This window comes from Oryctolagus cuniculus, chromosome 6, assembly GCF_051225735.1.
Source record: "Oryctolagus cuniculus isolate XC-2025 breed Fujian yellow rabbit chromosome 6, ASM5122573v1, whole genome shotgun sequence".
NCBI lineage: Eukaryota > Metazoa > Chordata > Mammalia > Lagomorpha > Leporidae > Oryctolagus > Oryctolagus cuniculus.
In genome coordinates, this window is record NC_142872.1 from 22,462,058 (window position 1) to 22,485,247 (window position 23,190).

At 54.3% G+C, this 23,190-nt stretch overlaps 2 protein-coding genes and 1 non-coding gene across 4 annotated transcripts; 2 read left to right on the plus strand and 1 right to left on the minus strand.

The window, feature by feature from the left end:
- The first annotated feature begins 187 nt into the window (after positions 1–187).
- IL13 (interleukin 13) lies at positions 188–2,064 on the plus strand. The gene is made up of 4 exons (XM_002710092.6): positions 188–366; positions 1,192–1,245; positions 1,447–1,551; positions 1,816–2,064. Exons 1-4 carry the CDS (start codon positions 235–237, stop codon positions 1,921–1,923), a joined length of 399 nt encoding a protein of 132 aa, XP_002710138.4. The 5' UTR covers positions 188–234; the 3' UTR covers positions 1,924–2,064.
- Positions 2,065–12,585: 10,521 nt separating this feature from the next.
- Positions 12,586–20,955, plus strand: IL4 (interleukin 4). Of its 2 annotated transcripts, NM_001163177.1 has the most exons (4): positions 12,600–12,734; positions 12,911–12,958; positions 18,001–18,159; positions 20,854–20,955. In NM_001163177.1, exons 1-4 carry the CDS (start codon positions 12,600–12,602, stop codon positions 20,953–20,955), a joined length of 444 nt encoding a protein of 147 aa, NP_001156649.1. The 2 variants fall into 2 exon arrangements, with proteins under 2 accessions (NP_001164577.1, NP_001156649.1); NM_001171106.1 differs by lacking the exon at positions 12,911–12,958 and having other exon boundaries at positions 12,586–12,734.
- A 1,651-nt stretch (positions 20,956–22,606) lies between these two features.
- On the minus strand, positions 22,607–22,734 carry LOC127490857 (small nucleolar RNA SNORA64/SNORA10 family). The gene has a single exon (XR_007919248.2). It is a non-coding gene; the product is annotated as a small nucleolar RNA SNORA64/SNORA10 family (small nucleolar RNA).
- Positions 22,735–23,190: the final 456 nt, after the last annotated feature.

Here is a 23,190-nt window from a genome sequence, read left to right on the forward strand (position 1 = left end):
TCAATAAGTCCATGCGAAATCAAACTCTTTCCTTTATACATGCTGGATTTTCCACAAAGTCAAAAAAAGATGAGTAAAGATGTGGTTTATAGATATGTCTGCCAGCGGAGACCAGGGTGCTGGGGCGTCACCACTCGGGCCTATAAAAGCTGCCACAGGAGGCCAGGGCCACAATCGCTCAGCTGGGCCTGCCCGCACGCCTGCTCCCGATCCTCCTCTGCTGCTCTGGGCTCCATGGCGCTCTGGTGGGCTGTGGCCATTGCTGTGACCTGCCTTGGCAGCCTCGTATCCCCAGGCCCTGTGCCTCCCCCCACATCCCTCAAGGAGCTCATCGAGGAGCTGGTCAACATCACACACAACCAGAAGGTAAGCACCGGCTGGCCAGGGTCCCAGTTGCAAGGGTCCTGGGTGGGTGGCCCTCAGGGAGGTCATGAGTGGACTGGGCCTGGGAGTCAGGAAGAAGCCCCAAGGACAAGGGGGCGGGCCCAGCCATGGCAAAGCAACAGGCACCGGGCTATGGAGGACAGAAATGTGGATAAACCATGAAGGGGCCCAGCAGTGCCCCCAGGGACCACCTGTCCCCTGGCCTGGCCCCACCTGCACCTCCAGTGCATCCTTGGCCATTGCTAATGAGAAGAAAGCTAATGGGTCAGAACACCCCCAGATCTGCCTGGCATTTGCCACTGACCTGGCCACTGTCCACAACAGCTTGGCTGAGCCCATTCCACCACAGAATTCGACGTGGGCTCAGCTCCCGTCCCCACTGGCAACAGCTCACTCTGGGCAGGGGGAGGCGCCAGGCTCACGCTGGGTGCTTCACGTGTCACTTCCTTGCTGCCTCACCTCCAGCAGTAGGGACAATGACCCATCTTGCTGACTAAGACTTCGTAAGATGGACAGAGGCCAGATTCAAACCAGGCCTGGACAACCCCACAGCGCCCATGCTCCTAATGGCGTGGCATCCCCCACCTCGGAAGGCAGGACCAGACCCTGACCTCTACCACCTGCTGTCTCATTTGTCCTGGTCAACAGCAGCCCAGGCCACCCCTCACTCCTGCCTTCCTGCCCCGGCTCTGCCTCAGCCCTTACCAGCTGGGTCCCAGTCCGTCTCTCTCAGCCCCAAGCCCCAGGCAGATGAGCACAGTGCGAGTGCTCCTGCAGGGATGCTGAGGGGCCCCTCTGTCTCCTCAGGCTCCACTCTGCAATGGCACCATGGTGTGGAGCGTCAACCTGACAGGCAGCGTGGTAAGGACCCATGGACAGCGTGAGGGAGGGAGGGGAGGACAGGTGCACACCTCGGCCTGGTCTCTTCTGAGCCTCGCTCACACGGCTGAGGGGATCCAAGCAGACTTCAAGAGCTGCCTTCTCTGCCCCCATAACTCGGGGCTCCCACCACTCAGCCCTGCCTCCCCCAAGCCTCTGACGCACGCGGTCTCCGCCCCACAGTACTGCGCAGCCCTGGAGTCCCTCGTCAATGTCTCTGGCTGCAACGCCATCCAGAGGACCCAGCGGATGCTGAGCGGACTCTGCACAGACAAGGCTGTGGCCAAGGTAAGGCTCCCTCCCACATCTCAGCCCCACCCAGCACCCACTCCTGCCAGCCCTGGCTCACCTGGGTCCCCTGTGGCAGCAGGGGGGACACGGCCCCTGGGGATTTCTCAAAGCAAGGCTCCAGGGCCCCTACCTCCCCCCTGAGCCTCAGTTTCCACATCTGTGATGCAGCGGAAGTAACAGGACCCACCTCCTGGGCACTCTGGAGCGGGTTGAGGGACACAGCCCTGGCACCCACTAACGCGCCTCCTCTTCGTCCTGCAGCAGGTCACCAGCGTGCAAGCGCGAGACACCAAAATCGAACTGCTGCAGTTCCTGAAGGAGCTGCGCAGGCACCTGCAGATGCTGTACCGCCTGGGGAAGTTCCGCTGAAGCCCGCAGGTCGGCCCCGGTGCCGCCAGCCGCCGAGTTCTCCTGGGGAATGGGGAAGGGGAGAGGGAAGGGGAAGATTTCCTTAGTTTAGACTTCATCTGTGCTGCCCACCCCTGCTCCTGGGGCCTGGGTTCAGCCCGCTGCGCCTCCTGTCCAGGGCTCTGAGCCTGGGGGACGAGGGTGCCTGCCACCCCTGCTCTAGGGGCCATGGCATCCCAGAGGGGGCACACGGGGTGGGAGAGGGACCTGCTTCACACAGGGCCCAGGGGCAGTGCAGCGCGGGCACTAGTCTCTTATTTATTATTGTATGTTATTTAAAGCGTCTGTCAGGCTGGGGCTGCCCAGAGCCGCGGGGCTCCAGTGCTAAGGCAGCAGGTGCCAGGAGTCCCTGCTAAGAAGTACTGTGCACAGAATTCTGCTACCTCATTGGTTCTGGGTCCTCCGGGCCTCAGCCAAGGCCAGGGACAGGAGAGGGCCAGGGAGCCACTCTTGTCGACAGCCAACAGCCTAGGAGTAATTTATTACAGTGTTTCCTCATATTTAAAGTATTCAGCATGTTAGCACAGAGTTCATAATATATACTGATGTGCAGCCTGGGACACGAGCGGGGCTGTGGATGGGGGGAAGGGCAATTCTGTCAAACTGGAATAAAGATGACGACAAAGAGACTGGATCCTCTTTTGGGTCTTTGGGGAGCTGGTCTGGGGTCTCCCAACTCTGAGGAGCTCTGCAGGAGGCAGGCTGGCTGAATAAGGGGCGGGGAGGGAGCCCCTCTTCGGGCTGCTGCCCATGGCAAGGAGGCGGGGGAGGAAGCCTGGGCCAGGATGGGAAGGCATCCCACCATCATGACCCTGACCAGCAGCCAGCTGTGTCGGCGGGCGCCGTATCTCCCTCACACTCTGGCAGTTACGGTTCACCCAGGGACACACAGCTGTTAAGAAGCAAAGCCAGGCTCTGGGCCCCGAACGCACTGCGACTCCGAAGCTTGCGCTCTCTCCAGCGGCCTGGATGCACTGTTCCCTTCCTTTACCGTCAGGGACTGGCTTATCCCCACTGCCACGACAGGGAGCTCATCTAGCTCTGAGCCCCTCTCATTAGGGACTGCACTCACAGCACTGGACAGACACATGGCTCGGTCTGTGGCCTCTGTGCCGCAGGGCAGATGGGGAGCCTGGACCAGTGGGCTCAGCCCGCAGTGGGAGGGCTGAACCAGCAGGCCTCAGCATGGCATCCCTTGAATCTCTAAGAGGTACCAAAGGCAGAGATGGTTCCAGAAGGCTGGGGTGTCTTTGCAGAGGCAGTGGGTCTCCAGGCAGCTGTCCTGCTGGGAGCCCAAGGCACCAGTGGGAACACCCTGTGATGCTGAGAAGTCAATGTAGACAGCTAGTGCTCACGGCTGTATCACTCGGGCAAGAGTAGAAGACCTGGCAGCCAACGACTATGGGCAACTGCTCAGGGACTGCTCACGTCCACCGAGGAGTAGCCAGGCTGGATGGGGCAGGAGCCAGGGATGCCAGGCCCAGCGAGAAGCCTCAGGGAGGCACACAGGAACTGTGTCTCCATGGGCTGTGTAGGGCAGGGGACAGAACCAGCCTCTGGGTGCCAAGGGGATCAAAGAACCTGTGGAGTGCTTCTCCATCCGCTGAGGGTCACCTGAGGCTGGCACCACAATGGCCATCCAGGCACATTGACTCCAGGGTCACCACCAAAAAGAGTTTCATTTTTATTAATGCAGGGTCCTTAGGAGGGAGGCCCACCCTCTGGAGGTGAGCAGGGGCTGACTTGCTGGGGGGATAGGAGAGGTTCGGAAGTTGGGGGAGAGTCAGGATCCCAGCAGCCTGCTCCATCCAGTCTAGGAGTTTTAAGCCTAAAGAATACTACAGAACAGTAATGATTTTTTAAGTAGAACTTAGTGATCTACCCTCCACTAGTGTCTTTTTTTGTTGAGAAGCAGAGACACATAGTGAGCAAACTCCCGTCCACTGGTTCATTCCCCAGATGCCCATAATGGAACCGGAAACTCAATGCAAGTCTCGCTTGAGCCATCACCAGTGCCTCCCAGGGGCTGCATTAGCAGGAAACAAGTCAGGAAGCAGGGCAGAGTATGGGGCCCGGGCAGTCTAAAATGTGATGTGGGCGCCTTCACCACTGGGCCAAATGCCCGCCCCAGCAGCCTCTCTGAACCAGGTCCATCCCACCCTACCAAAGCTTCGGCCTGTGTGTCCAACAGAGGATGGAGAGCCTTCCAGTGAAATGCCACGTGAATCCCCTGAGGACAGGCACCGGAACCGGGGGAGGTGTGTGTGTCAGAGGGTGGGGAGTGTGTGTGTGGTGGGGGCGGTGTCCCTTGGCAGGCCTCCACCCACACACCTGGAGGCCCAGCAGGCTGGTGCGGTGCCAAGCACAGGCTGTCCCGGACCCCACCACTAGGGGTCCACAGCTCGCCACATCCTCAGCCGCACACTGGCCCCCGTGCCTACACCTCAGAGACCGTCCCCCTTGGCAGTGTTGGGGGGGAACTGGAACAGGCACCAGGTCCTACAGGGATGAGGGACATGACACCTTACAGGGCCACAGAACCAAACTGCCACTGCTGGCAACGGGGGCGGGAAGTGATGGCCCAGCCAGGAATCAGAGATGGGGAGAGAGGGACGTGTCAGCTGTCACTGGCAGCACGGCCTCCTGGGGATGACCCTGGGGTATTTGCTGGGAGTTTTCTCTAACCACACGGCTGACTTTCCTGCATGAGGCAAGCCCCAAGTAGGACCCGGAGACGGGGGGCTGTTAAGAAGAGATGAGAGTGCCAGGAGAGACGGAGGGAGATACTGCTTGTGGGGCCCAGGGCGCAGGGGCCCCTCAGCTCCCCCAGAGCACCAGGCCCAGGAGGTTTCACTGGAAAAGGGGCTGGGGCGCAAATGAGAAGTGAGAGACACACACGAGTTTCCGGTGAACTTGGCGCCAAAGCCTGTGTTTGCAGCTAGAGGAGGTGTCAGCAAACAGCCCAGGTCACTTGGGGTTCTCCCAGGCCAGCCCCTGAGCTGCTCACAAGGAGAAGGCGGAGACTGGGGGGACAGGCCTGCAACTCACCTCCCTGTGGCCCAGGCAGCAGCTTAGTACCGAGTCGGCAGGGACGCATCTTTGCAACAGAGTTGGCTAACCGCGACCCGCCCAGAGCCTGCCCCTCTCCGGCTGACCCCCACCTTATCCAAGAGGGCCAGCGGCACTGCAGCAGGGGCCACACGGGCCCTTAGAGGTGCTCCTGGTTAGAGACTAGGGGCTGTGTCACCCACCGGCCACCTCCCACACATCAGACAGCCAGCCTCCCTATCTTCATTCATTTCTCGGCTCCACCCAGAAGCAGTGTGCAAATGGCATGCAATGAACTTTCCCAGATCAAGTGACTTCTCAGCAGCAAGGGAGGGCCCCACGACAAGCCATTCAAAATCCCAGAAGTGATTTTCTACTTACGACCTCACTTTCTGTTGCTCTCTCCTTCCCTCCACATGCCTTCTCTGTGGAAAGTCACCCTCTGAAACACCCCCAGCCCGTGCACTGCCTGGGCAGATGCTACTGTGTGGTCAGAGGTGACGCAGGCACCAGAATTAAATTTAGCAACTCTCGTCAGCTCTGTTCTCTGCCTCACGACGGCCGAGCTGCGGGGGCCGCACAGTTCTTCCCGAAACCCTTGCGGGGAAGAGGGCCTGAGCTGGCTGTGGTGGCCCTGCAGATCTGCAGTTCAAGACCCCGGCCCAGAGGAGCAGCAGTGACACCACACCGGCAAAGGCGCTTTCTCACTAACGGACTCCCACGGCTTCTACAATGAGTACACACTCATTCCCAATGCAGGATGAAGATAAATTTCAGAAGAGGCGAAAAGAACCTCAGATTGGTGTCTGGCCCCCAGGGGGAGCCGATCAGGACTGGGGTAGGTGAAGGGGCCCAGACCCTCAGCTCTCCCAGGGCACGAGAAGGGGGCCTGCAGAGGCCTGGGAGGCAACAGCCGATAGCCTGGGAAGCTCAGCTGCCCGGCCGGCCGACCTGCGGCAGGGGCTGGGCCCTCTCGGGTCCCTCAGTGCTCACCACGCTGGAGAGGCTCGGGTCTTCATCCAGCCTGGCCCGCCAGGCTGACGTAGGTGAGCCGGGAAGCAGGTGCCAGCCCTGCTGTCAGGCCGAGGTGACACCAACACCCCGGGGACAAATGCAGAGAGCTCCAGTGCACCCCTCAGCCGGCTCCCGCCTCTCCTGGGGAAAGGCTAACCCAACAGCCATCACTCTTCACCACACTGCCCAGCAAGGGCGGTCCACACCCTGCCTGCCTGCGTTCCTGCCTCCTCTCCGTGATCTGCGCCTTTGGACACAGGCACAAAGAGCAGCCTGGGGCTGGGGGCAAAGGTGCCAGGGCCGCACAGCTCCGCGTCAGCCCCAGCGGAGTCCCCCACTTCCACGGCTATCACTCCAGCCAAGGGTCAGTCGCCCCCTGAGAACCGGAGCCACACTCACGCAGTCAGCGAGCGCAGCCTCTCTGTGGTTACTGCCTCCTGGGATCCAACGAGAGAGAAAATGCATGCATTTTAAATGGCACCTGAGCTGACCGTGTGCGTCCACTTTTCTGGTCATTGCTCCCTATGTACACCTATGTCAGGTAACTGACATCAGTATTACAAGTAATCTAGAGATGGTTTAAAGTATGTGGGAGAGAGCACGCATTTAGCCTACAGGTTGACACACCACTGAAGACACGTCCCACGGTGAAGTATCTAGATTTATACCTGGCTCTGGCTCCTGAGGCGGTAGTGGTGGTTCCAGTAATAGAGCTCCTGTCACCTATGTGGGAGACCTGGCTCCAACGTAAGCCTGGTGCAGTCTTGGTCATCGCAGGCTTCTAGGGGAGTGCATTAGTGAGTGGGCACGGTCTCAAGTGGGCTTGGCACGTGTCTAGGGCCACAAGTGCCACGGGGGCCGTGCAGCGGGCAGGGGCTGCTGCACCGAGGGGAGAATGGGGGCGGGCAAGGCTGTTCCCAGGGAGTGCAGGCTGCTCTGCCCAGCACCTGTGGCTGGAAGAGAGTGGGACAGGGGCAGGCGGAGACAGCAGGCCCTTGTGTCTGAGGATCTGAGATGGAGGGACGCCACCTGAGGTCCCTCCTGGCTGCAGGGGAGGAGTGGGAGGTGAGGGCCGAGGAGGGTGAGGAAGACAGGGAGTGTGAGAGCGAGACAGGCAGTGGTGCTCAGATGCTGGGGATGCGTTTATGTGCCTGTGTTACACGTAGTTCTATTATATTTTTCTATGTCTACTTTACTTACTATTGACAAAATCTGCAAATACAAAATTTATGTATGTGTATGTTATAGATAAATGCTAAATATGTTTTTAAATTTTCCATGCATTTAGAAGTTTTCTGACCTCTTATTATAGAAAATTTCAAACATATACAAGGATAACCCCCAGTTATCTACCGTCCAACTTCGAGAACTGGCAGTTGGGCCAGCACTGTGGCATGGAAGGTTAAGCCTCCACCTGCAGTGCCGGCGTCCTGTATGGGTGCCAGTTGGAGTTGTAGCTGCTCCACCTTCCAATCTAACTCCCTGCTAATGTGCCTGGAAAAGCAGGAGAAGATGGCCCAAGTGCTTGGGCCTCTGCATCCATGCAGGAGACCCAGAAGAAGCTCCTGGCTCCTGGCTTTGGGTTGGCGCAGCCCTGGCTGTTGTGGCCATTTGGGGAGTGAGCCAATGGATGAAGATCTCTCTCTCTCAATCCCCTTCTCTCTCTTTATCTCTGCCTTTCAAGTAAAATAAATCTTAAAAAAAAAAAAAAAACTTGGCAATTCAAGGCCAGTTTTGTTCCATCTCTCCTCCCCCCAAGACATCTCGTCATTAGCTCCTAGGCCCTGTGTGGTGGGGGAGCTTTGGGGGTAATGGTATGGGACTGTTACATGAGGGAGTTGCCCTCTGCTGGGCTGGGGAGGCCCACCCCTGATAACACACACAGCAGCACAGCCTGCCTGTGACACAGGCTGTCTATGGGTTCCACTCCTTCCTGCCCACACTGCACTCAGAAGCTGTGGCAATTATGTCACCACTCACCAGCCCACTGTTCCTACCTCACACGCCTCTGCAGGGTGGCTGAGATGGCAGGTCCCTCCTGGTCCCTCTCCTCCCATGCTCCTTAGCAGTGAATTCTCCCCATGGCTCAGTCACTCTCTGTGCCCAGAGCCTGGGCCCACCATCAGCCTTGGGTCATCCCCCCTTTCCCCAAGGCCACCTCTGAGAATGGCAGCCCCCAAGTCAGGCCCGGGGCCATCTGCGACACCTCACTGCTCCTCACCCCAGGATCCACCAAACCTGACTCCGCTGGGAATAAGAGACACGACGAGGGCAGCAGACAGGTTTTTGAGGGCTACCACCTGCCAAGGCCCCATGCCAAACACTGTGTTTATGACTCACACCCCTACCATCAGCCGTTTCATGGAGAAAACTGGGCAAGATACCTTCCCCCAGGTCACTGAGAGAGGATGTGGCAGAGCTGGCACAGAGAACAAGCCAAAGCTGCTGACTCCAGGACACATGGTTCTAACCTGGATACTCTACTGCTGCCCAGTGGCTCTCAAACCCAAGCTCCCCTCTCCAGTCTCACCCCATCCACCTGACTTCCTCACTCTTGGGACAACTGCACAGTTCTAACTGGCTGCCCTGTCCATGTGCCCTCCCAGACTCCCTGGCGTCCCTGAGTTCCACCAGAGCCTCAGCAAGCCCCTGGCTTCAGCCCCCACAGGCCGCACCCTTCCCCTGGCACTTGTCCCCACCTGGCCAGCCCCCGCTCCATGCAGGAGCCTGGCTGGCCCAGCCTCTGCTTAGAAATCTCCCCCTTGCGGAGGCTTCTGTTGCACCATGAGTGTACCTGAGAGCAGTGAGGAAGGGCTCTCAGGCATTGCACCCACACCACTGCCAGGAGGGGACAGCATGGTGACGCAGGGCACAGCGGGGCCATGGGGAGAGCTGGGCAGGGAGGCCAGTGCCACCTTCATGCTCCTTTGGGCTGTGGGGTAGTGGGAGAAGGGGTGGGCTATTGAAGCTCTCCGGTGCGTGTTGGGAGGCCATTGGGGAGTGGCTCTGGTCTACCGCACTTGCAGCCAAACCTCCAGTGGCAGCTGCACAGGTAGAGGTTCTTCCCGGGATACATTCGTAAGAGCCCTGTGACACCTGCAGCCTGCTCCTGCTCTCCAGAGAGTTTAGTAAGCACCTGCTTTCCTGTGCAAGAATCCACAGCAGGGTCTGATTCCTGCCCTGGATCCAGAGACCAAGTCTGAAGGCTGCAGTGTGGCAAGTGGCTGTGCATCATGGGAAACAAGCGGGCCTGTGCATTTGCCCAAAGATACTGTCAATAATAATAACGATGATGTTAATGATAATGCCACCACCCACACAGCACTCACTAAACGGCAGGTGCATTCTCAGTTACTCCACCCCACAGAACAGGTGCATACATCACCCCTACTTTCCCAAGCCCAAGCCCAAGCCCAGTGGGGAGGCAGAGTGGCCAGGCCTGGCCCTGAGCCCTTCCCCTGATACCCCATGCACTTGTGGCCTCTGGTGACAGAAACCTGGGGAGGGACACGAGGGAAATGCGCCAACTGCGTTCACAGCATCTCTCTCCTTGCGGGAATCTCACGGGTGATTCCCATTTCACATATGAGTAAGGTGAGGCCCCAAAAGTGTCAGTGACCGTCCGTGTCACAGAGCTGACGGGTGACAGGTGACTTGTCTGCTGACTTCAAACAGCAGTGCTAGAGCCTGGAAGCAAAGTTCTGAGTCTCAGCTCCCGTGCAGGGCGAGAGGAAGGGCCTAGGACTGACACAGTGTGGGCGCAGCCGTCTGCAGCCTCCCTGCTGACCCTGCCCAGGCACCGCCCAGCACTCTGCAGGCTTGGGGGCCCCGCTGTGGGACAGCCTGTCTTTTCCTTCCCATCACTCCCTGATAGCTGGGCAAGTTTCCTTCTTTCCCCTGGCCTCATCCAGCTGCTGGAAGAAACAAAATTAGCTATGTTCCCTGCTTCTGCGCTAAAGGCCCCACATTATATTCCTCTGGTTCCTCATCTTGGCTCCCAGAGCCTCAAGTCCCAGCTGGTCCTTAGCAGAAAACACCTGCTGACAATGCCCACAGCTGTTCAACTGCCACCAGGATGCTCCAGACCCCAGCCCTCACCCCACCTCTCCAGAACCTCCGGCGGGGCCAGCAGCCAGTCGGCACCTTCCGCAGCCCACCCCTGCTGTGCCTGGAGCCTCGGCCCCACGTCCCCCACACCACAGCTCAGTCTGCCTCTCTCAGAGCCATCTGCCCTGCTCACAAACTCTCCCAGTCTGTCTGTGCAGAGAGGAACCCACTTCACTCACAGACAGGGTCAGCCTCTGTTTGAGCTCTTGGGACGTCCAACAGGTTACAAATTCTTGGAATAAAGTCTCTGCCAAAGACCTGGGAGGCAGCTCCTAAATCCTTGGGCCTTTGGTGGCCCCAGTGCTTTATGTGAGTGATGCGACCTGGGGGTCCTAGCACGATGAGGGAGGTGGGCACACCACTGAACTCCTGTGACACCAGCCTGGCCTCCAAGCAGGTGGCTGCAGAGTGAGCCCAGCCAGGTGGCCCGCTGTTCAGTTGTGCACCCACACGTACAAAACGGAGCCCCAGGAACCACTCCAGGCACTGAGGTGCAGCTGGGAGCTGAGCACACGGCACACTCGGAATCCGTGAAGAGGATGTCAAGCTTCCTGCTTCAGGGACCTGCCTGGACCCTGTCCTGTGGGTCTCCCCTTAGGGTTGGACCTCATTTGCATATCTCTGCTATCAAAGGACTGCAACCTCACTTGGGCTGTTTCCTGACAGCCAATTACCAAACCCAAGAGGCAGTTTGCACTCCCAAGTTTGTAGTCAGCTGGTCAGAGGAGAGGGTGGCCCATGGCCCCCTGAGCTGCACCTGTGTCCGCGCCCTCCCCCTGCAGGGCATGGCTCCGCTCCCGCAGCTGCTGTCCAAAGGCACCTGTTGAGTATGGCAGCTTCAACGCACAGCTCCCAGGGAAGGTGCGGGCTGCACGCAGGGGAATACTACTCAGCCTTGAGAAAGAACAAAGTCCAGCCACTGTGACAGTGTGGGTGCCGCTGGTGGACGTTACCCCAGGTAAGGCAGGCTGACCGCACACACAAGGCCACATGACAGTCTGTGCGAGATGTGCATCATCTTCTCCTTCCATTTTTTCCACAAACTTTTTGAAGTACCCTTGCATACACATATGTGCAATCTAAAAAAAAAAAAAAAAAATGGCAAACCCATTGAAGCATAGAGTAGAACGGAGGTTACCAGTGGGTGGGGAGATGTTGGCCCAAATATGTAAAACTCCAGGCAGCAGGAGACGTGCTGCGCGACACGGTGACTGCAGTTAGGAGTGCCCTGCGCGCTCAGGCTCCTGAGGGCAGGTTTGAGGTGTTCTCACCGCAAATTCTAGTGAAGTAATACATGAATTTTCTTGACTTAGCAACTCCGCAATGTATACAATTTTAAAAACATTCACGTACCATAAAGACATACTTAACTTTTGTCAATTAAATAATAAAGAGAAAAAAAAAAAAAACAGTCCAGGAACAGCCTCAGTCACAAACACTTCCAGGTGACCTTGGAGATGAGTAAGGAGAAGATCAGAGACCAAGGGCAGGGGAGTGCGGGGAAGGCTCTGGGAGGAAGGGTGAGGGCGCGGGTTCCCACCGTGGCCGGGCCCTTTCTTGGGAGGGTGCAGAGGGAGAAGGGACGCTGCACAAGGCCCAGGCAGCTAAGCCAGCGATGGGGTCCTTAGGTTCACTGTCAAGGTGAGCAAGCACCTCACAGCTCTAGGGGATGAGATTCCAACAGCCAGGCGGGAGGAAGCGGCGCTGACCAAGAGAACTGATTCGCAAGTTTCTAAGACTGGGGCTTTTTTAATTTTTTCTTTTCCTAATTAGGATGTGTTGAAGTCCCATTTATGAAGTGGTGCTCCTGAGAGGGGCACACCCGGCCTGGGGCGTCCTCACCTGCCCCACCCAGTGTCACCTGTCCTGCCCTCAAGACCTCCACTTGCAGGAACAGCCCACCCGTGCTAGGACGGGACAGGATCTCCTTCTGCCCAGAGAGGAGCCCCAGGTCAGCTTTTCCATGACAGGACAACTTCCAGGTCTCCACCCATACTTGGAAGAGCCCGGGCTCAAGAGCTGTGCAAGTCAGACTTTCTTGATATCACTCTATCTTTCCCCGGGAGGGACCGCGCTCAGACTAACTCGGACACCTGTGGCCTCTTCCTTCTATGCAAAGCAAAAGCCAGCAGCAGCCCCAAGCTGATAAGATTAATCTAAAGAGCAAATTATGGTGTAATTTCCTATGCTGAAACTTTGTAGTTAGTTTTAAAAAAAGGTTTCATTTTCCTATTGGTCTGATTTCACAGGAACATTTTACCTGTTTCTCTGAGGCACTTTTTCTCCTGGAAGAGAGGCTCTGATTGGCTCCCAGCAACTGACAATCTGGTGTAACGAAAATTTCCAATGTAAACTCATTTTTCCTCGGTTTCAGCAATTTTAAATCTATAAATAGAGAAATCTTTGTCAGAATGCATTGGTAGCGTCTCCTGATAAACTAATTGCCCCGCACCGCCACTGCACTATTGATGGGGCTCCCTGCCCAGCTGCCTGTCACTCTGCTCTGCCTCCTCGCAGGCACCGCGCACTTCATCCAGGGGCGCAGGGGCGACATCATCCTACCCGAAGTCATCAAAACCCTGAACATCCTCACAGAGAGAAAGGTGAGCACCTATCTGGCACCATCTCCCCGTGCGTCCTAGACTATGAGAAACCTGAGGGCCAGGAGGCCCGGGGCTGGGGTCGGGGGCAGGAAAGGGAGCACGCGAGACTTCTCCCCAGACTTGTCCCGTCGGAGGCTGACTCTGTCTCTTGTTCTCTTGTTCCTGCCGGGGCCAAGACTCCATGCACCAAGCTGATGATAGCAGACGCCCTGGCCGTCCCCAAGGTAAGAAGCTGCCCGTGCCTGCCCCAGTGCAGGGGGACCTGTGAGACGGGAGCCGCCTGCAAGGGCTCCAACAAGATACTTCTTGGGGGAAACAGGGGGGCCCAGGCTATCTGTAAGGTGTTAAATGTTTTCAGAAATGAGAATCTGCGTCTTCACGCTTGAGGACAGTGTTTCGGCGTTTCGGGTTTCACTTGATTTGAGGAGGGGTGTGACAGATAGCTTGGATTTTGTCACCAGACCCAGGTCAAGAAAAAGCTCTTTAGGGATTTACCGGGAATACAGAAGGTGTTCACTAAATGCCTGTTGAATGAGAGAAGTTTTCTGGCCCATGCTTTTCTGAAAAACCAGATAGCCTCACAGAGAAGTAGATATTGAGATTACAGGTCGAGGGAGCTTTCATTTTGTCTAAGAGACTTCCTATGACAACAGAGGAGGTATTGCCAGAGCCCCTCCTCTCTCTCCCACAGGCCGGTCACCTAATAGCCCACTGCGTTCCGGCCTGGCCGCCCCCAGGCCCGCAGCGGGCTCTGTCCTACCAAACCCCCTCGCGCCTGTGCTGGGACCATCCTGACGCACAGAGCCCAACACATCCCTGCTTCTGACTGCTGGGGCACCATCAGCCTTGCTGCTCCCGCGAGTCTCACCCCCACCCCACCATGTGCAGTGGGAGGAGATAGATTTGACAGCTGATAGTGTGTTTTCTCTGACAAACACATGACTGGGGCTGTATCAATGGCTTGGCGTACTTCAGTTCCTGTTTTCATGGAAACACACGACTGAGAATGAAAGCCCCAAAGCTCCTAAGTGCCGGCTTTCCGTGTGTGCTGGAGGGGCTGACCCGGCCAGGAGTCAGCCTGGGCACTCGGCCCACAGAGCAGGGCCCCTTCTCCTTTTTTTTTTTTTTTTTTTTTTTTTTGACAGGCAGAGTGGACAGTGAGAGAGAGAGACAGAGAGAAAGGTCTTCCTTTTCCATTGGTTCACCCTCCAATGGCCGCTGCGGCTGGTGCGCTGCGGCCGGCGCACCGCGCTGATCCGATGGCAGGAGCCAGGTGCTTCTCCTGGTCTCCCATGGGGTGCAGGGCCCAAGCACTTGGGCCATCCTCCACTGCACTCCCTGGCCACAGCAGAGAGCTGGCCTGGAAGAGGGGCACCCGGGACAGAATCCAGTGCCCTGACCGGGACTAGAACCCGGTGTGCCGGCTCCGCAAGGTGGAGGATTAGCCTAGTGAGCCGCGGTGCCAGCCCCCCTTCTCCTTCTAAGACTGCTCTTCAAGGCTCTATCTGGGCTACCTCATTTTATTGAAGATTATTCCAGGAGTCTGATACAGGATGGGACTCCCAAGGACAAGGTTACAGGTGTATGTATAATATATATATACTATATTTATACAATTTCCAAGTCCTTGCTTAAGGACTTAAGATAGCACCAACAGAAGCCAAGAGCATCTGGGCTGTGTCCTGCGACCCGTGGATGCCACACTGCTGCCTGGGCTCCATGTCAGCCGCGGCAGTTGGGAGACAGGCTATGGCTTCAGTCCCAGTTCTGCCACTAACTAGCTGTGTGGTCTTTGACAAGACTTCTGGCCACTTTGTGCCTCACTTTCCACATCTGAAGGTGTGACGGTGACTCTGGAGGTGATGGGAGGCCTGGCTGGAACCCAGCCCTGGAGTGGGTAGAAAGTTGTGATTTCAAGACCACCGTCCCAGTACAGGTCAGGCTCCTGTCTTCTCCCAGCTCTCACAGGGATGCCCCCTCACCACACCCGTCATCATCTCCTCCAAGTCCCCACGGCCTTCCTCACGCTTCCCTAGCTCACACGCCTTCCCCTGCACAGCCTGACCCATTCCTCCTGGAATTAACCTCCCTCTTCCATCGCCTTCTTCCCCCAATACTCAGCACTGCTTACTCATCTATTAAGGTATTTCAGAGCAACGAAAGGCTTTTATTTTCCAAACAAAAACCCACAAAAGTAGTAGGTGGGAGGTAAAGCTATTTATGTTCCCAAAGGAGAAAGTCTTTTTAAAACCTAGTGTATTAGTCTCAGTTATTTGGGGGATTAGGAATTACATTATTTCTAAGTTGGGGAGCATCCTCGGGACAGCTGCTGCCAGGAACAAGCGGATGGAAATCCTGGGTCTTGGAGGCAACTCCAGCCGGAGGAGAGCAAGCTGGCTGCTCTCTGAAGGCTTTCTTGGGTGTACCCTTACTTGGAAGTATATCCCATTTACCAAGGACAGCTGGAGCCCACAAGTCTTCACAGAGCTCCATATTGAATCTCAGGCCGCCTTGTTTGGGTTTTCAGAGGACTTCCCCATGTATCAGCTGACTAAACGTGGGCAGAGCAGGAGATAATGAACGCAACGCCGTCAGGGCTGCGTTCAGTGGCCCTAGACGAGGCTAGCCCAGAACCAAGTTAGGAGACTGAGTCACTGCCCCAGAAGAAAACCCCACTCCATGGTCATTTCCTGGCATCCCCTCGAGGGACAGACCTCGCTCTGGCATGGGCTCACGCCCTTCTTTTCCTCTCTTCCTGAACAAGGCCGAGGTGTGAGGCCTCCTCCCGAGCCACTGCCAGAACCACACAGGCAACAAAGGCGACGCGGGTGGCGGGAAGCAGGCTGGCCAAGAAGCCAGGGGAGCGTCAAGGGTTATCCTCGTGCAGCAAAACCAAGGGAACTAAACTCAAGGCCTCCAACTAAGACTCCCTTTAGAAATAGTCCTTTTCATCCAACAGAGACTTCTCAATTCCTATTTTAAATACAATGCCTTTAGAAAATACTTAGAAAAACATTGTAAAGGGTTTCCTCTAATTTTGTGATTTTTGTGATCATATACTGGTCAAAACCAAGAGACAGCATAACTTCTAGGCTTCTGAGCTAAAGTTTCAGAAAAGCCTCACCAGCTTTTGATGGGAAAATTATCAAAGGGCCCTTCTGGCTTTCTGAGATTTCACCGTTCTCTCTACAGCAACAGAGGAGGGCACCTGCTCACATCTGGGTACACAGGGAGCAGCCACCTCCTAACAGGCTCACCACTGCCACCCACCCACACCGAGCCAGGGTGGTGGCTAGAAAGGGGGTCCCTGACTCCCAGAACCCAGAGACAGTCACTACCCTTAAACTCCAGTCAGGGACTAGAAGAGACTCCCAGCCAGCTAGGTGTCCTTCCGCCAGTCCAGCACATGGGGCAGGGGGCCCTCCCCTCGAGGGGCCCTCCCCTTGAGGGAGCTTCCTTGAAAAATCTTAGAATAAAATCTGTTAGTTAGCTTACAGAAAAAGAGATGGACACAGAGATTGCTCCTGCCACATCATTTATAGAAGCAAAAAGCTGCTACAACCGGGGACTGACGAGAGGCTGTACAAAGCCACAGTGGTTTCTGTGCCCCTCTGAATTCCATCTTAAACAGCATTCTCCAGTGTAATGCTTGCAGTCTAAGTGTAAAGACGTCACAACACAGTGTCAATACCAGTTGCTCCATTTTGGAGGAAAAAAAAACTGTATTAACAAAGAAAAACCTGAGAAGATATTTACCAGAATCCTAAGAGGTTGTCTCTTGCTGGTGGGAGCCTGAATTGTTCTTGCTGATTAGTTACCTCCTTGAGCATCAGGTGAAATACAGAACTGGCAGCTGCTTGGGCAGCGTCCCCCGTGGTCCTCACGGTGATCTTCTCACTGCAGCTTCCCATGCTGTAGGCCTGCACTGCTAACACGCTCCCAGGTGACGTCCAGGCTGCTGGCCCGTGGGCCCACTTTGAGTAGCAAGGCTACACAGTTTATCTGCACTTGATAAGGAAACAGGGCTCAAGCTAAGACCGCTCTAGGTTTCATGCCTTTGTTTTTCAGTGGAAAACCAGAGCACACCGAGGCCTGGTCTAGACTGATGCACAATCCCTCTCCTAGGTTCCGCCAAAAAGCTGTTTTTTTTTTAAAGGTTTATTTATTTTTATTTGAAAGAGTTACACAGAGAGAGGAGAGGCAGAGAGAGAGGCAGAGAGAGAGAGAGAGAGGGCTTCCATCTGATGGTTCCCTCCCCAATTGGCCACAGCAGCACTGATCTGAAGCCAGGAGCTTCTTCCGGGTCTCCCGCGTGGGTGCAGGGGCCCAAGGACTTGGGCCATTTTCTACTGCTATTCCAGGCCATAGCAGAGAGCTGGATTGGAAGTGGAGCAGCCAGGACTAGAACCGGCGCCCATATGGGATGCCGGTGCTTCAGCCCAGGGCATTAACCCGTTGCGCCACAGCGCCGACCCCAAAAGCTGGTTTCTTTTTCTAAGACCCATTGTCCCCAGGAAGAGCCTGTGGACAGTCCCACATCAGAGCTGCAACACTCCCAGGAGATCCTCATCCTGCACCAGCCAAGGCCCCAACTCCAGCTCAATGGCACCCTCTCACCTCCCCAGGTCAGACCCCTGCGGCAGCTTGCCCTGCTCATCTGGGCACTGACCTCTTGTAGCATGGGGAAACTCTTAACTCCCCACTTGACCATGAACTTCTCCATGTACGGCTCTCTCCCCTGCGGGGAGCCAAATTCAAGTGCTGCCCGGAGCAGCAGTGTCCAGGCCAATGATGGGCACTCATTGCGTCAACAAGCAGTGTTTCCAGGGAAAGCTGGACCCGAGAGGCTTTCGGAATGAGAGCAGAATCCGCCGGGAGGGGCTCATGTGGGTTCTTTCTACAGAAGGAAGAGCAGAGCTCGCAGCTGGACGCGGACTGTAGCGCCAGATGGCCCTGCACGGGACTCTCCCCTGGGCCACTTACCTCAGTCAGCGATGCTATCCAGGGGCCCTTCTGGCAAAACCCTCCAAGGGAAGAGAAGTTGGGAGGTTTTGAAGAGCAGGTGGCAGCCTGTGCAGGTTGTTGGTAGCAGGCGTCTGGAGAGGTTGAAGGCCAGAGCAGCAGGCAGGAATGCCTGGCTACGGAGCCACAGCGGGCAAACTCACCTTTCTCCATTTGTCCTCCCAGAAGGAAATCGGGAAGGAAAACACCTGCTCCACGTCCACGCTAGAGCTAGCGCGTGGCCGTCTGGTATTTCTCTTTCTAGAACACAACCGAGAGAGAGGCCGTCTGCAGGGCCGCGACTGCACTCCGGCAGTTCTACCTCCACCACAAGGTGTCTTGGTGCTTCAAGGAGCACGGAGAGCTCGGTGACCTCAGACTCCTGAGAGGACTCGACAGGAACCTCTGCAGCATGGCGAAGCTGGTAAGGAGGCGGCGGCGGAGGCGGCCCCCCCCGCTCACTGCTCCGCCTCAGGAGCTGCAGTACCTTGATTAATCCGCCCACTCACTCGTTCAACCAGCACTCGTTACGGCTCTGCGAGTGCCAGGTGCTCTTCCAGACACTAGGGATGCACCATTAAGGACAAACAGGCAGGGCTGGGTAGTCAGCCCAGTGGTTGAGACACCCACGTCCCACATCAGAGTGCCGAGGTCTGATTCCCACTTCTGGCTCTGGACCCCAGCTTCCTGCTAATGAGCACCCTAGGAGGTAGCTGTGATGTCTCATGCAGTGGGAGATCTGGATTTAGCTCCTAGCCAGGGGCTAGTGCAAGCGTCTGGAGGCTGAACCAGTGGAGGAAGCTCTCTCAGATAAGCAGCCAGTCCACTGCTCTCAGATGCAAATGTGTAATATGATGTTCAGTAACGAAAAGCGCCATGAAGAAAAACAGAAATAAAGAATGCAGGAGTCACAGTGCAGAGGACTGGTTCAGGAGTTCGTGATGTTATCCAAGCAGCAGTTTGAGAGGATTCAGGCCACCTGATCAACACAGAAAGTACAGCTGTGCAGAGGCCTGAGGGTGGAGATGAGTTTCATGTGTTGGTTCAAAGCTCAGCCAGACGACCAATATGACTGGATCAGAGGGACCCAGGGGGAGTTCAGCCAATCACATCACACAGGGCCTTTGCATTCTGCCCCGAGGATGGGGTTCTGAGCAGGATAGAGGACGATCTGACTTACATGGCTGTAAGTGGTCACTCTGGTCATGGTATGGTAAGCAGACTGAACAGCGTTGAGTGTATTGTCAGAAAGCTTCTACCGTAGACCAGTCTGGAGACAATGGTGGCTCGGATGGGGTGGGAACAGTGGAGGTGGCTCAATTTGGGATATAACTACAAATAGGGCCAGAAGGACTTGGTGGCAAATCATTTGTGAGTTATGAAAGAAGAACAAGGTGACTTCGTGGTTCCTGCAGGGACCCTTTGGGGATGGCTGGTCCTGTAACAGCCATGGAACGCTGGGGACTTAACATAGCTTCATGCTGTGGAAGATGGAGAATTCAATTTCAAACATCATAAATATGAGGTAGCTATTTGCAGACCTAAGTGGACATGTTGAGAAGATGGTCAGAAAAGCTTAGGGGAGAGGTCAGGACTTACATGTAAAACAGAGTTCTCCAGTGATGCTACCTCAAGTCAGACTGAAGTAGAGAAGGGAAGAGATCTGAAGCCTGAGTCTTGGAGGTTAGGAAGAGGGGGATCCAACAGAGGAGACGAAAAGCAGCAGCCACTGCCATAGGATAAAACTTAGGAGCGTGTGGTGCACCGCAAGGCAAGGGAAGACGCTCTCTTAGGGAGGGAGTGCTTTGGAAGGACGGATAGCCCTGGTGATAGGGATATAAATGGAGAGGTAGGGATGCAAGCCCAGCTGGCGCTGGTACAAGAGAGGAGGAGGTGGGAACAGGTGAATCACGGACCGTGAATACAGAAAACTCTTTTGAGGTGTTCTGCCGTAAGGTTGCAGAGAAAAGGAACAATAGCTGAAGGGCAGGTGTGGAGTAAGGGGAGCTCTTCCCAGGCGGGATATCCATCAGCGTGTTAGGGTGCCAGTGGGAAGGAAGGAAAGCTGATGCTACAGGAAACGGACAGAATCAGGAGAGGGCAGAAGCCTTGGAGCAGAGCAGAGGAGCCGGCTTTAGAGAACAGGGACGTTCTTCCCCTCCTGGGCCTCCACCTTCACACCTTACTGGAAAGATCAAGGGAATGAACAGGACCGGCCACTGCACGCGTTCTCTCTTGCAAGCCTCTTAATGATCTTCAGAAGTGGGTACTATCGTCCCCACTTTACAAAGGAAGAAACTGACATTTTTTTTAATAAATTAAGTAGCTTGCCTAAGCAATGGCTTTAAAAAAAAAAAAGATTTTTATTTATTTATTTGAGAGGTAGAGTTACAGACAGTGAGAGGGAGAGACAGAGAGAGAGGTTTTCCACCCACTGGTTCAGTTGCAACTGCTGGAGCTGCGCCGATCTGAAGCCAGGAGCCAGGAGCTTCTTCTCAGTCTCCCACACAAGTGTAGGGGCCCAAGGACTTGGGCCATCTTCTACTGCCATCCCAGGCCATAGCAGAGGGCTGGATCGGAAGAGGAGCAGCGGGGACTAGAACCGGCACCCATGTGGGATGCCGGCGCCACAGGCAGAGGATTAACCTGCGCCACGGCACTGGCCCCCTATTCAAAGTGAAGTGGTGGCCTGGAGGTAGGGACCTGGAATCCTTTTCTCCTTTGGTGCCACAACACGGTGGTGTTACTGAGGGCATGAGGGCAGCTGACTGAATCTCTCAGCAAGTCAGGCAGCCACACAGAGTGCCCAGGAGGGCAATGGACCGGTCTAACCTGCACCTCCATATCACTGCCTGTGAGCAGCCCCTAGCTGTGACACATCTCCAGAGACTGTGCCCACCCCTGAAAGCCGGCATGCAGGGGGTACTGTGACCAGGAAGGTTAGGTAAAGACCCTGCTGGCCTAGTGGCAGAGTCGGACCCCAATCAAACTACTGTGGAGGTCCAGGTTTGCGCTCTGTGCAGGTGGCAAGCGCCAGGGGACACCTGACACAGTTGACAGGCAGGAGAGCAAGCCTCGAATGCTTCCCAATGCAGCTAACGCAATGCTTCTTTCGCAGAGCAACTGTCCTGGGAAGGAAGCCAGACAGACTACACTGGAAGACTTCTTAGACAGGCTAAAGACCGCCATGCAAGAGAAATACTCAAAGCGTCAGAGCTGAATATTTTAATTTATGAATTTTAATGGCTTTATTTTTTAATATTTATGTATTTATAATTCATCATAAAATAAAGTATATGTAGAATATAACAGTGATGGTATTTAATGGTGACTATGTTTACGTGACAAATGCAATTGTGGTTTGCAACTCTTAGAAAAACCAAGTTAACTTACTATAAATAGTGTAGGAGCCAAACAGAAAGACCATTTCCTTCTCAACGCTGTTCCTCTCTACTGGGAGCGAGAACAGCATACGATGATTAAGAAACAGAGCCATGTGAGATGTAAATGATAAGGAAGAGAGCCTGCACAGTGTGTCCATGAATCCTCCTGTCTAAACTAGCGGTCAGCTAGGCGCTTAGAACACTTGTCTCCCTTGGCACAAAGTCTGTAGAAAACGTAAGTAAGCCTCACACACTGTCAGGTGCTGCAGTGGACAACCTTTGAACTCGTAATATAAATTCTTTTGGTTATCAAGTCTTAGAACCAACTGACAAAGTATGGAAGACTTAATTATGGGTGGAGAACAGACTCTAAACACCACCCACCAGACAATACAAAAGGAAGAGCTGAACACGGTTGGGAGAGACAGGCAGGGCACTAACACTCCCAGCTTCCATGGGAGGAGTCAGTTCACCACCACCGTCAAGGTTTGATGGAATAAGAACAAGAGGTTTAATTATTTCTATGAACTTTAAAGGTGATAAAAGAACTAAAAGATAACTTACTGTAAAAAATTTGTGAAGGGGAAAATGAATGAGATAAGCCCTTATTGTCCAACAGGGGAAGCGATGTACCATGTCCAGTCAACACATCAAGAGCTGATGTTGTAGCTGAGGATGGGTAATGGAGATGATTGAACTATTCTGCTTTTGTATAGATATTTGAAAATTTTCATATTTTATGATGCTAGCCCTTCGAAAGCCTGAAAAAAAAAAGAGGAAAGGTGGCTGAGAAAATTTTAAACTTATATAAAATTTACAAAACAAACAATAACAAGTGCTGGCAAAGACTCAGAAAAACTGGAACACTTGCTGCTGTGATTGGGAGATGGTGCAGCCACTTTGGAAAACAACTTGGCAGTTCCTCAAATGGTTAAAGATGGTTTAAGACTCAACAATTTGAATGCTAGGTATAGATCAGAGAGAAGGGAAAACATGTCCATAAGAAAACCTCTGCAGATGTTCACAGCAACTGTTTTCAAACATTAAAAAAAAAAAAAAGCATCCCAAATGTCTGTCCACTGAAAAAAGGGTACACAAAATGCAGTATATCTTCACAGCAGATAATTCACAATCAAAAAATGAAACTAAGTACTGACATAGCCACAAAATGCACGCACCCAGGAAATGTGCCAAGAAGCCAGATAAAGAAGGCCACATATGGTGTAATTCTACTAATAGGAAATATTGAGGATAGGAAAATTTAGAGAGACAAAAATGGAATATTGCTTGCTAGGTGCCAGGAGGGGTAGAGGAATGGGCAGTGGCTTTGAATGGACATGGGGTTTCTTTTGGGGGTGACGAAGATGCTGATATTAACGAGTGGTGATGGCTGCACATCTATTGTGAATAGACTGACCCCTGAATTGTGTACCCCATTAGGATGCATTTGATACTTTTACTTATCTTTTATTTATTTTTTTGCCCTGCGTCTGTTGTGCCTCTGAGGAAAAGAGAGGCCACCACAAAGCTAATCCAAGGTCCTGAGGCCATCTCCCCCCCCCCCCCTTGGAAGTCCCACAGGTGAAGCCAGGTGTAAGACTCAGAGCTGAGAGAAGACTTGCATCTCAACAAAGCCATTATTTAAAGAACTAGAGCAGGACAACACAAAATGAAGTCAGATCATTAAAACCTGCCTTCTCGGCAAGAATATTGATCTGCAGCAGTGACTTAGCATTCTTTTCATCCTCACTTACACGTCATCAAAATTAATAGTAGTACTAAAATTACACAAAAATATGTAATGTCTTTTTAATCCTTTCAAAATAAGGGAATAAATCAAAAGCTTAAAGTCTCACCCTGACCACAGCCAGTTTCACCCTGCCCACATGAAATACCCGTGTGCCAAGGGCACTAAGTATACAGGAGAGTCATGGGGGCTGCTCAGCCCAATCAGAGCAGATACACCCTGAACACTTTAATTTCCTTTCTTCTTTGATTGAGACTTATTTGCATTCAATGGCTAATGTGAGCTGTAGTCTGCCACAGGATATGACTTGTGGGTTATAGTTTGT

Excerpts from the sequence above, each read along its gene's own strand:
- IL13 (XM_002710092.6), top strand. The coding sequence starts at position 235 with ATGGCGCTCTGGTGGGCTGTGGCCATTGCTGTGACCTGCCTTGGCAGC. Across the intron at positions 367-1,191 it reads ACATCACACACAACCAGAAG|GCTCCACTCTGCAATGGCAC; the intron begins GTAAGCACCGGC and ends CTGTCTCCTCAG. Across the intron at positions 1,246-1,446 it reads TCAACCTGACAGGCAGCGTG|TACTGCGCAGCCCTGGAGTC; the intron begins GTAAGGACCCAT and ends TCCGCCCCACAG.
- IL4 (NM_001163177.1), top strand. The coding sequence starts at position 12,600 with ATGGGGCTCCCTGCCCAGCTGCCTGTCACTCTGCTCTGCCTCCTCGCA. Across the intron at positions 12,735-12,910 it reads ACATCCTCACAGAGAGAAAG|ACTCCATGCACCAAGCTGAT; the intron begins GTGAGCACCTAT and ends GCCGGGGCCAAG. Across the intron at positions 18,160-20,853 it reads TCTGCAGCATGGCGAAGCTG|AGCAACTGTCCTGGGAAGGA; the intron begins GTAAGGAGGCGG and ends CTTCTTTCGCAG.